The sequence below is a fragment of the Panthera uncia genome, assembly GCF_023721935.1.
Source record: "Panthera uncia isolate 11264 chromosome A3 unlocalized genomic scaffold, Puncia_PCG_1.0 HiC_scaffold_11, whole genome shotgun sequence".
Classification (NCBI taxonomy): Eukaryota; Metazoa; Chordata; class Mammalia; order Carnivora; family Felidae; genus Panthera; species Panthera uncia.
The window spans coordinates 3,490,477-3,501,121 of NW_026057578.1; the positions used below are offsets into that span (position 1 = coordinate 3,490,477).

Genomic DNA, 10,645 nt, shown 5'->3' on the forward strand with positions numbered 1-10,645 from the left:
CCACTTAATGACCTATTCTTGGGCAAAGAGATAGCAGAGGGCTTGTAAGCTCCGGAGAAAATAGGATACAGATAAGCAGACACACTTGTTAGTGTGGCCAGAGTGCAGGGGGTCCAGCCAGGGCTGTGTGGTCAAAACAGTTGTTTCAGACTTTTTTCTTTTTTTAATGTTTATTTTTGAAGGAGACAGAGACAGAGAATGAGCTGGGGAGGGGAAGAGAGAGGGAGGGAGACACAGAATCCGAAGCAGGCTGCACACAGCTGGACACGAGTTCGCGGACCGTGAGATCATGACCTGAGCTGAACTCGGACGCTGAACCAACTGAGCCACCCAGGCGCCCCTCAAACTTGCAGACTTTTAAGTGCCATGAATGTGAGTTTTGTCAAACATTACCTGCCAAGGATCTTGTTCAGATGCAGACTTTGATTCTGTTGGGGAGGTAAAATGTTACCCTTACCTTCACAGGAGGCGAAAAATTATCTTACTTCTACCCATGTAGGTTCTTGACTGAGACCTCTGGACGCGGACAGATTAACAGAGGAACACAAACAGAAGTTTAATAACACGTATGCCTCCTGCATACATGGGAGAGACCCAGGAAATGGAGAGTCCTTGAAATGCCTCACGTTGTCACCTTCAATGTCACCTCCACCAAAAAACAAAAGATACGAGGGGTGGGGATGGGGGGGGGCGCTTATATGAGGTTACTAGGAAAAGTACAATAAATGGCCGTGGTTGTTTTGCAGATGTAAGTCCAGGCCTTAACGAGATAAGAGTTGATAAGTGTTTCTAGACATTTCCTCATCCTCTTCCTGGTACAAAAGGCACCCTTACAGATGGAGATCTCCCCCACGTGTCTCTTACAAAAGGGTAACTTCTCAGTTCTCAGAGCTTTTCCTATGTGTATGCTGTTTCTTAAATATAAGGAGACTAAAATCATGCTTATGTCAAAGAGGTGTATTTTGGGGCTGCAAACACGGCTCCCCTTGTACCCTCTTAGGGTTCTGTTTGGCTGGTCCTGAGAATTAAGTTGACAGAAGACAGATCAGGGGGACAAAAGCATGCAAATTCTAGAATACGAGTTTTCCATGATGCAGACTTCCTAAGGAACCAAGACCCAAAGAAATGGCCACGGTTACCTGCTTTGGTATTAGGTTGGACAGAGGGAGCCACGTGGGGAGACTAAGGAAGAGGAGGGAGCGAGAAAGACAGACAGACTGAGGGCAAGTGGGGGAGAGCCAGAGAGATACATAATCCACGAAGCAGGCTCCAGGCTCTGAGTTGTCAGCACAGAGCCCGACGTGGGGCTCAAACCCAAGAAACGTGAGATCATGACCTGAGCCGAAGTCAGATGCTCAGCCGACTGAGCCACCCAGGCGCCCCAGATAAGGGTCATTTTAACAAACAAAATGTGTGTAGAGTCCTCTTGGCCTCAGCCTCTCATCCCTGATGAGAAGCACATTACTTCCTTTCTGGCGCAGGGAGGATGTCTTTCATATAGGAATTTCATCTCCTGCTTTGAAGAAAAAGAAAGGGAAGAGTGTTTTCCTTTGAGTTGCTGTTTCTCAAGTGCCTTTGGCTCAAGGCAGTCAGTTCGCCAGAGTGTCACGTTTTGGGGTGGCGTGTGCTAAACTCCTTCACGTGCAGCAGGTCTGAGGTGGGGCTCACAAGCTCGGGTAGCACGGCATGAGACGGCTCTGGTTGAATGTAACGTACAGAGAAATGTACACTGGCTTCCTCTCAAGTATCATTCACACGAGGACAACTGTATTCATGACTATTCCATTTTTAAAATCCCACTTATATTTTCCCAGCGTTATCAGAGTTAATTCCTTACATATCAAACCGCCGAGGACAGGGCTATTTGAGGCCTATTTTTTGAAACAGGGTCTCTAGGAAGATTTTTACAAATTATTCATCCATGTTATTTCATTGAGCATTATTCTACACTTGATCTAGTTGTTTTAAGGTGTTAAAGCAATCAAACAGGGAGACGGCAGACTGAGGTTGTTTTAGGTTAGGTCTAGAGGTTAAGTTGTTACCTTGTGGATAATAACACAGCACCATCCGAAAACAATCCACTGTCTTATGTACAAATTTAGGACTTAAAACTTCCAACGTGGTTAATTTTCAAACTACCAAAAACTTACTTTTAAACCCCCGGATAACAAGACTACCGGCCCGTCACTGAACCCAGCTTTACTCACAGTCTTGCCTCTCCCAGAGCAGGATCTTAAACCAGATAGTCAGGAGTCATGTGATCAGCACTAGTGAGGCCACCTGCCTGGTAAGACCTTGGCCACCCCAGAAGTGAAAGTGACCTTGTACAATTTCCTCGTGCCCACTCCCTTCTGCCTATAAAAGTCCTTCCCTTTTGGACGTACCTTGGGGCTCCTTTCCATCTGCTGGATGGGATGCTGCCTGACTCATGCATCATTAAATAAAGCCAGTAAGATCGATAAAATTTTCTCAGTTGAATTTTTAACACCCCCAAAATTATTTCTTAAACCACCATGATTTGGGGGCGACTGGGTGGCTTAGTCGAAGCATCTGACTTCGGCTCAGGTCGTGAGTTCAAGCCCCATGTCAGGCTCTGTGCTGACAGCTTGGAGCCTGGAACTTGCTTCGGATTCTGTGTCTCCCCCTCTCTCTGCCCCTCCCCTGCTCACACTCTGTCTCTGTGTCTCAAAAATAAATGTTAAAAATTGTTTTTCTAAATACCACTATTCGGTAGACTCAAAAGAATTCACCTCCTTGCCAGACATGAATTTAGAAGAAGGAGCAAAGAGTTTAGGTGAAGGAGCAAAGGGCCTTTCGGAATGTCTGCGACACCCAGGTGCCCTCCTTGGGACAGCAGGCGCTCAGTCCTAGACGTGCAAGCTAAATGTGAGCCCCTTCCGTCACATGCCATTTTACTTTTACTGAATTTCCATCCCAGTTCCCCAAGCGTTCAGCACCTTCTGGGGGTATAAGAGGACGAGGGACTCAAAAACACACCGGCAGTGGTTCTCAGGTGCATCCAGTCATGTTGTCACATTCGTTGCTCAGTATTAAGAAAGGATTGGGGCCCAGTCCCCTCCCCTGTGGTTCTGTGAGGTGATCCGGGAGAAAAGAGACAAACAGGAAGAGAACTGCACGAAAAGCAAAACAAAACCATATCCAAAAAATGCAGACGATATCTCCTACTGTTTAATTGATCTCAAGGAAAGAAATCCAGACTCACAAAAACTTGCACGCGCTCTGTATTATTATGTACAAAACCAAGCATACAATAATTATAACAGCAAATAACAAACATGCCCCACAGAGTCAGGCCATTTGAAATGGAGCTCTGTACGTGCACGTGAATACATAATAAATACTGCTTCTCTGTTACCGTGAAATCCAGTACCACCTACCTAGAGTTTTATATTTTTAACTACTCAAGTAGGTGAGCATAAAGACGACTTAGGCAATATTTAAAGCATGAAAGGTAAAGATTCTTCCGTTTCTCTGGAAACTAACCTAATAGCTTAAGAACCACTCCAAACCTTCCTCCCTTGAGCCCGTAGCTGCCATAAGATCAACCACGTCCCCCGATCTTTGCTGACACGGGGCACCCACCCTGCCCTCGTAAGTGCCCAGTCACTTACGAACCTTTGGCCAATCAAGCCGTTGAAGATTTGAGAAGTAGTCTCAGTCTAAATAACTGTACTAATACTGATATATTTTTGCAGTTTGTTTTTGTATGTTTTTACATTTTCCACTGGTTCTGAGCCGGAAGCAATTAATTCTTACATTCTCTACATTTTTTTTTACCTTGCATCATTTTAATTGGTTGAAGCATAACATGGATGTAAACAATTCCCCAGAAATGAGAGGCACTTCTCTGAATGCTGAATGAACGACTCATGTCCCCAGACTAGCAGGACACTCGGTGGCTGCGACCGGACCAGCCAGAGGAGGTCCCGACTCCCACTTGCCAGGGCCATCTGCGTGAAAATGGCCACACTCCTGTCTGCAGCGTTTACAAAAGGAGGCTGTGCTGGGGATGTGTACCAGAAATCCCAGAATTCAAATTGTGCTTACGTTCTGCAGTGAACCTATGCGGTTCATCAGGAGCCCCGATCCCGTTGCAAGAATACTGGTTAAAATAAAGCATCAACCTGAGGCAAAAAAGTAAACAGGCAAAGTCATTTTCACAGGCTTTTAAAACGGTCTCAACAGGTGACATTATAACTATTCCCCAAATTAGGCAACTGACTTCAAGTCAAAGAGCAAGGAACAAATGGAACATGTCAGGTGCCACCTGTAAATTTCTTAATCATGTTGGCTCCGACACACGCGAGGCAAAGAAGCCCGACAGCCTCACCCTGGGGGGTGTCCAAGAGTACGCAAAGGGAGCATTACCAGAGAAGGCAGCGACGCAGCCTAAACCCCATAGTATCGGTAACAGGAGTATATATATGTGTGTATAACGTGCTTACAGAGATTTATCGACCCTGAAATGTTATCAAGAGCTGTGTAAAAATCTGAGTAGAGAAAGGATTGTGCACGAGGTGCAGTACCAGCCGTGTATAAAGGACCAGTCCGTGTGCACTCACGAGCAGCAGGTAGGGTGCAGGACACACGGGGTGCCACTCAGGAAGCACAGAAAGGTGAAGTAAGATCAGCGCTGTTTTCAAGTTACAACACAGACACCGGGTGTGGAAGTGACAGCGTCACCGAGAACTCGGGAAGGGATGCCCGCTGGATGCACGTCTTTGTTCACATCCAAAGGTACAAGATCTTCGTGTGAAGAGCATGCTTTCTCCCACAGGGTGCTGTGAAAGATAAAGACTCTAACAGGGAATCTGTAAAACTCTAGAAATAAACTCTTGGAAGAAAAAAGTGACCTTGAAAATGTGTATATGTTGTTTAACGTTATCAAAGTCAGATTTTAAAATGGCACCTTAATATTGAACTTCTGCCCATGATTATTTTATTTATAAATGCATCTTGTCCTTAGGCTATTAACTCAAAGCATCTTAGATGGCGCTTGGATGGCAGGGTCCACGGAGCCTGCAGGCCGGTATGCATTTTCAAATGAAAAGAGCCAAGTTTTTAGTTTGCCCCAAAGGTGAAAAAATCGAAACCCATGTGTATGAAAACAAAGAGAGTGATCATTTAAAGACATAAAATCAGCTACAGTCATCAAAACATACTGGATATCCAGCAGTCAACCGAAGGTTTTAAAGATATTCACAGTAGCAACAGAATTGAATCTGTATGTGACTTGTATCACAGCACAAGTGTATGGACAAGCAGGCATCACTTAAGGACAGTTAAATAAGCAGCATCTAGGATCTAGGAGAGCCAGGGAGCCAGGGACCAGCTAAGGATGTTAAGAAGACACTCAGTAATCCCTATGATTCCTATCCAATTGCCCCTCTCCATCCTGAAATGTGTCCTCACTCCTCTGCCCCGAAGCAGGGTGGTAAAATCCTGCTCTTGCAAAGTAAAACAGGTCCTTATACTGACTACAGACAGCAGGATATCCAAATCAGTAATGGAATGACTGTGACAGTCACATGTGGCTCTGTGTGTGTCTGATTGTAGGCCTTTCATGTACAAACTCCAAAAAGGTGGTTTTTCTGTGCACCTTCTTCCAGAAGCCATACACGCCGGAAACACCAGGGTGCCAAAAAGTTCATGTTTATCTCCCACCAAACAGTAGCGGTCCTGCTGAGACCCGCTGACTTACAGCCGGACAAAGTCTTGGCACCTTTGTCTGCAAATACAAAGACCCCAAAGGCAGACTTCCCCACCACCTCGACATTTAAAACACTTTAAAGAAAAAAAAACAACTGTGAAAGTGCTAGAATCCATGGTCTAGAAAGAGCAAGCAGCTTAGTGATACATAACTTGGCTCAAAAGAGATGCTCCCAAACTTAAGAGCTGAAGCTTCTCCTCGGGCTGAAGTGGACACAACTTCTGTTTGGACAGCTCATGAGGAGGACACCAAGAACTCGATCTCAGACGTTTCAGATCCCACAGGGGTCCAAAGCAGTACGTATGCGCTACTTTCTACACGCAGGCGCACTGCAAGTGGGGAGCTGAACGGCACCGCCTGCCTTATGTCGTGGGCTGGCTGCTGTTTCCGGTTCAGACCTCTCTTTCTTTCCCTGTCATTTTCTTTATATGGCACAGATCTTGGTTAAATTTTCCTCAAAAGGGCTCTCACTTGCTTAAGACAGTCAAGACAAAGAAAGGCTTATTGAAAGACACCTTTGTTTGGAAATAAGCCCAGTGTGGCTGGGGTAAGGGTGGGGATGCGCTTAAAGGGCCAGTCAACGACTTACATGTCAGTCATCATAAAATGTCCCAAAATGCACCGTATTGTGACTTGTGCAAGAGCTCTCATGTTTAGGTATCCACGGGTCTTTGCAATTTGTTATTTCACTTGTTATTTGAATCTGTATGTGCTTTGCTTTACTCCATTGGTTTTGAATTTCTTCTCACTGGATATGGTGGCCTGAGAGCAGGTGCTGGCACTGCCCTTCTTCTTCAGGTTCCCGTGAGCTTGCGCTCTGGGGGCCCCGCAGGAGTCCGGGGTGGTCACCGCCTGCGCCGAAGCACCACCACCGCCGCTGTCCGCGCGGGGGCCGCTGTCACTGCAGGGCAGGTCCCGGCGCTGCGGCCTGGGGCTCTTACTCCATTTCTTTCTCTGCTCCTCTGTCCTGCCCTCCAAGGCCGGCTTCTGCGAACTTGGTCCGCCGCTCCGCGCCACGTGGACAGCTTTGCGGGGGGTGTCAAAGGCGTAATAGGATGGACGGGCTTCCTCGAGGTGCAGGTCTCTCCTTCGGGAAGCACCTGGCTTGGGAGCCCCCTCTTGGTGAGGCCTGGCGGGAGCGCTGACCACCAGCTTGCTTCTGCCTGGGCTTTTCAGAGCCCCCGCCATGCCGGGGGCGGTGGGAGGCCTGGCCTTGGCGCCCTTCCCCTTCTCACCCTGCACGGTCTGCATCTGCAGCCACTCGAGCTGGAGCAGCCTGTCGATGTACCTGGCGAGCAGCCCCGCAGCGCCGCCCTGAGCCGCTGGCCTGGGCTCGGCGCCCGGTGGCACGGCCAGGTCGCGGAGGTCCCAGGAGCTGAACGGGGCCGGGAGGAAGTCCGCGTAGCGGTAGGTGGTCTGCGTGCCCCGCGGGTCCGGGTCCGGGTCCGGGTCGGCGGCATCGATCTCCTCCGCTCGCAGGTGCAGCTCCGGGGGCGCGAGCGCGGAAGGCGGCACCGGGACTCTCTCCGAGTCTGACAAGTCGCTGGCGCTGTCCTCGTCCTCGTCTGCGCCCTCCTTCATGATTTTCATGCACTGAAGGTCGAGAAACAGCTCGTTCCCCGAGGCGCCCCGACACCTGGGGTCCAGGGGGCTCCTTTTGGGTTTGCCTTCCGGGGAAACGCTTTCTCTGAGTCTGTCCACAGGCAGATGGGGGGACACCTGGGGTGCCTGGGATTTGCTCTGCCTTTTTCCTGAAGAGTTTTTTGAACGTTGTGCTTTATTCCAAGATGGGCCAGCATTCATATTGCTGTGAGAGATAAAACTGTAATTCTTAGTTCACTGGACAAGACCTGGCCTGCCGGTGATTAAACAGACAACAGGCACCCGCCACTGGCGTTTCGGTTGTCCCCAGGAAGGCCCGCACGGCCCCTGCCCAGCCGGTGGTGCTCACAGAGCAACTGGGCACACAGGACGCCACTCAAGAAACGTGACAGGACACAGGTGCCCAGACTGGATGCGTGGATTTTGTCTGATACCAGATACCTTTAGGAAAAACACTGACAGTTCTTAAAGTGCTTGTAATTTTAGACCAGTCGTGTATATTCCAAAACAAACAAACAAACAAACAAACAAACCCCACCAGTTTGGAGAAAATCTGTTGTAAACTCTCAACCTGTTCTGTTAATGATGAACAGTGTTTAACAACACTGACAAGTAAAAGCCACAGCTTTCTTTGACAAGCCTATTTTCAATGAAAAGTAAACAAGGTATAAAATGCAAGTTGTATAGAACTTAGTCACTGATTGGTGGTGATTCTGAGCCTGAACCACCTAAAATCTTAACATGAAAGGGGCACCTGGGTGGCTCAGGCAGTTGAGCAACCCGCTCTTGATTTCAGCTCAGGCCATGATCCCAGGGTCGTGGGACTGAGCCCTGCAGCGTGGAGTCTGCTGGAGATTCTCTCTCTCTCTCTCTCTCTCTCTCTCTCTCTCCCTTTGCTCCTCTCCCCCCTTTCACTCTCTCTCTCTCAAAATAAATAAATAATAAAATCTTTTTAAGAAATGTTTTTATTTATTTTCGAGAGCCAGAGAAAGTGAGTAGGGGAGGGTCAGCGAGGAAGAGGGACAGGATTCATAGCAGACTGTGTGCTGACAGCAGAGAGCCCGAGAGCCAGATGTAGGGCTCGAACTCACAAACTGTGAGATCTATGACCTGAGCTGAAGTCCACCGCTCGACTGACCGAGCCACCCAGGTGGGCCCAATAATAAATAAATAAAATCTTAACATGAAAGAGTGTAGCATATATAACATCGAAAGCTTATTCATGTGTTTTCAAATAGGAAGTGCACTCAGAAAAACCGTATTTAAAATGAGAGAGAAAAAATCATACGGTGCCTTAAAACACCATATGAATGAAAAACATAGGATTCATGCTCCCTTGTGAAGGGCAGGAAATGGGAATGACGGATTCTGTGTGCATTACCAGCACAGCTGCAATTCCCACGGAGGTGATTTATTCCCAGGCAGGATCTCATATCAGAGTGGAAAATACTTTCTTTTCTTTTTACCCAACACACAGCATCTCACTAGGATTCATAATGCTTCTCAGGAACATTAAGTCAAGTAGGGTAAAAGAAAATGGGCAGTAAACAGGCTTTCTGGAAAGCTCAGAGGTCACCTGTCCAGTGGTTTCTGCCACACTAAGCAATTGTTTGAAAATGTGTTACTTTTTTTTAATAAATATGGAGAGTGTTGAATCATGTGCAATAGCTAACATGTGCTTTATATTGGAAAAATGAATAAAGGAATTGTCATTACTTAGAACTCATAACCAAAACCATTATAACTTCTGTTTACTCTGTCAGTGTATATCAGTAAAAGTTATTATCAATATCCGTTTTATAAAAAAGGAAGCACGCATAGAAGGATGATTAAGGGGCTTACCTAAAATTATAGATTCTGCTAACAGTGGCAGAATTATGGCCTCTGGAATTTTTACTAACTGGTACTGTTTAAAACCACTTTGTCCACTCATTTCTGATGGGTCAAAAACATAAGTACATATTTCGTATCCACAGACATTACTTTTTTTCCAGCCACACATATTCGGTCTGGAGAACTGATATAACGTGCCATTTGCGAGAGAAAGCAATTAAAATTATTTACCTGCTTTTCTGATGACACTGATTCACCCGATTCCCTTTCTTGAAAAAATCACATGGCTGATCATCATCTAGGGTTTGATGGACTGTCTAAAAAACAGACATGCAGTAATAAATACCATGAACACACACACACACACACACACACACACACACACACCCCAAACAAAACAGCAAAACAAATCTAAGTAAGATTTCCCCTCAAAATTTACATCACCTTTTCTGTAGTGCTTGAAATATTCTTGCTCAATCTGTTGGCAGATGATGACAGCTGGGGAAGTGACTTCTTTATTCCTCTTATATTTGGAAAGGACTCCTCCAGGCCACCGGAACTAGAAGTAACAGAACATGGCAGGTAAGTATGGATTGCAAATGGCTCTGCCACCGGTACTGGGCTGGTTTTCACTTGTTTGTTTTGAAATATTTGCATAGTATTGAAATGTTGGTGGGGGGGATTGCCTTCTGTTTATAGTTTCATCTTTTTTGCTTGTTTATTTTTCACGGTGGATATTAGATACAAAATCAGACCACTATAAATGCTGCCAATGGAATCCTTCTCTCTCTCCTCACATACACACAGAGTCTCCTTGGAAATAACACCTTCAGGAAATGTGCAGGGCTAATTAAGGTCAGGTATTACTCTAATCTCCCATGTCCACTCATTCATTCATTCAACAATTACAGGAGAGCCTAGAAAATGCACATATCCCTGCTCTCATAGAACTAAAACTATTAGGGAAGCTCCCCTTTAATCCTCCTGCCTTTTCGATCACATCAATCCAGTAAAAGATTGTCAATCTAGTAATACCTATCACATAATGCTATCTCTGTGCACAAAATGCTATCTCTGTTGACTCACATGGAGAATGCTGCTTTCCCTGATTTTCAGTGGGTGGCCTACAAAAAGTGCCCTGATTTCAAAGTGAATATTGTCTTTCATAATATCCCCTGCCTCTGTAAAACAGAAAAAAGGTGGGATTATAGAAGACTCTTTTGTCCTCCTGAAATTCTGCTGTATTACTTTTCATAAGTATGTGTGCCTTTTCAGGCTCTCATCGTTAATGACTTCTATCACAATCAACAGGCTGGGTTCATCTGAGATGTAGAAAAGGTTCTTCCCTTTACCAGCCCTCCTTCAATAGTTTGGTTTTCCTTCTGCTTTCTCCCTCTGGACAGCGAAAAGGGCCCCTCTACAACGCCTGGCCCCAAACTGCTGTCGGGAACGTGAACTTCCACCTTCCCCCCCCCCCCC

At 46.4% G+C, this 10,645-nt stretch overlaps 1 protein-coding gene across 1 annotated transcript; it reads right to left on the minus strand.

Moving 5' to 3' along the window:
• Positions 1-3,171: 3,171 nt before the first annotated feature.
• FAM217B (family with sequence similarity 217 member B) lies at positions 3,172-10,636 on the minus strand. Its single transcript, XM_049650518.1, has 3 exons — positions 9,611-10,636; positions 9,398-9,483; positions 3,172-7,538 (listed from the first exon to the last, which is right to left on the minus strand). The coding sequence occupies exons 1-3, from the start codon at positions 9,821-9,823 to the stop codon at positions 6,425-6,427; spliced, it is 1,413 nt and encodes a 470-aa protein (XP_049506475.1). The 5' UTR covers positions 9,824-10,636; the 3' UTR covers positions 3,172-6,424.
• Between the last annotated feature and the right edge of the window lie 9 nt (positions 10,637-10,645).

Coding starts and splice junctions, on each gene's coding strand:
- FAM217B (XM_049650518.1), bottom strand. CDS start 9,823: ATGCAAATATTTCAAAACAAACAAGTGAAAACCAGCCCAGTACCGGTG. Junction 9,484..9,610: donor TTTCAAGCACTACAGAAAAG/GTGATGTAAATT, acceptor TCTGTTTTTTAG/ACAGTCCATCAAACCCTAGA. Junction 7,539..9,397: donor CAGTGTCATCAGAAAAGCAG/GTAAATAATTTT, acceptor TATCTCTCACAG/CAATATGAATGCTGGCCCAT.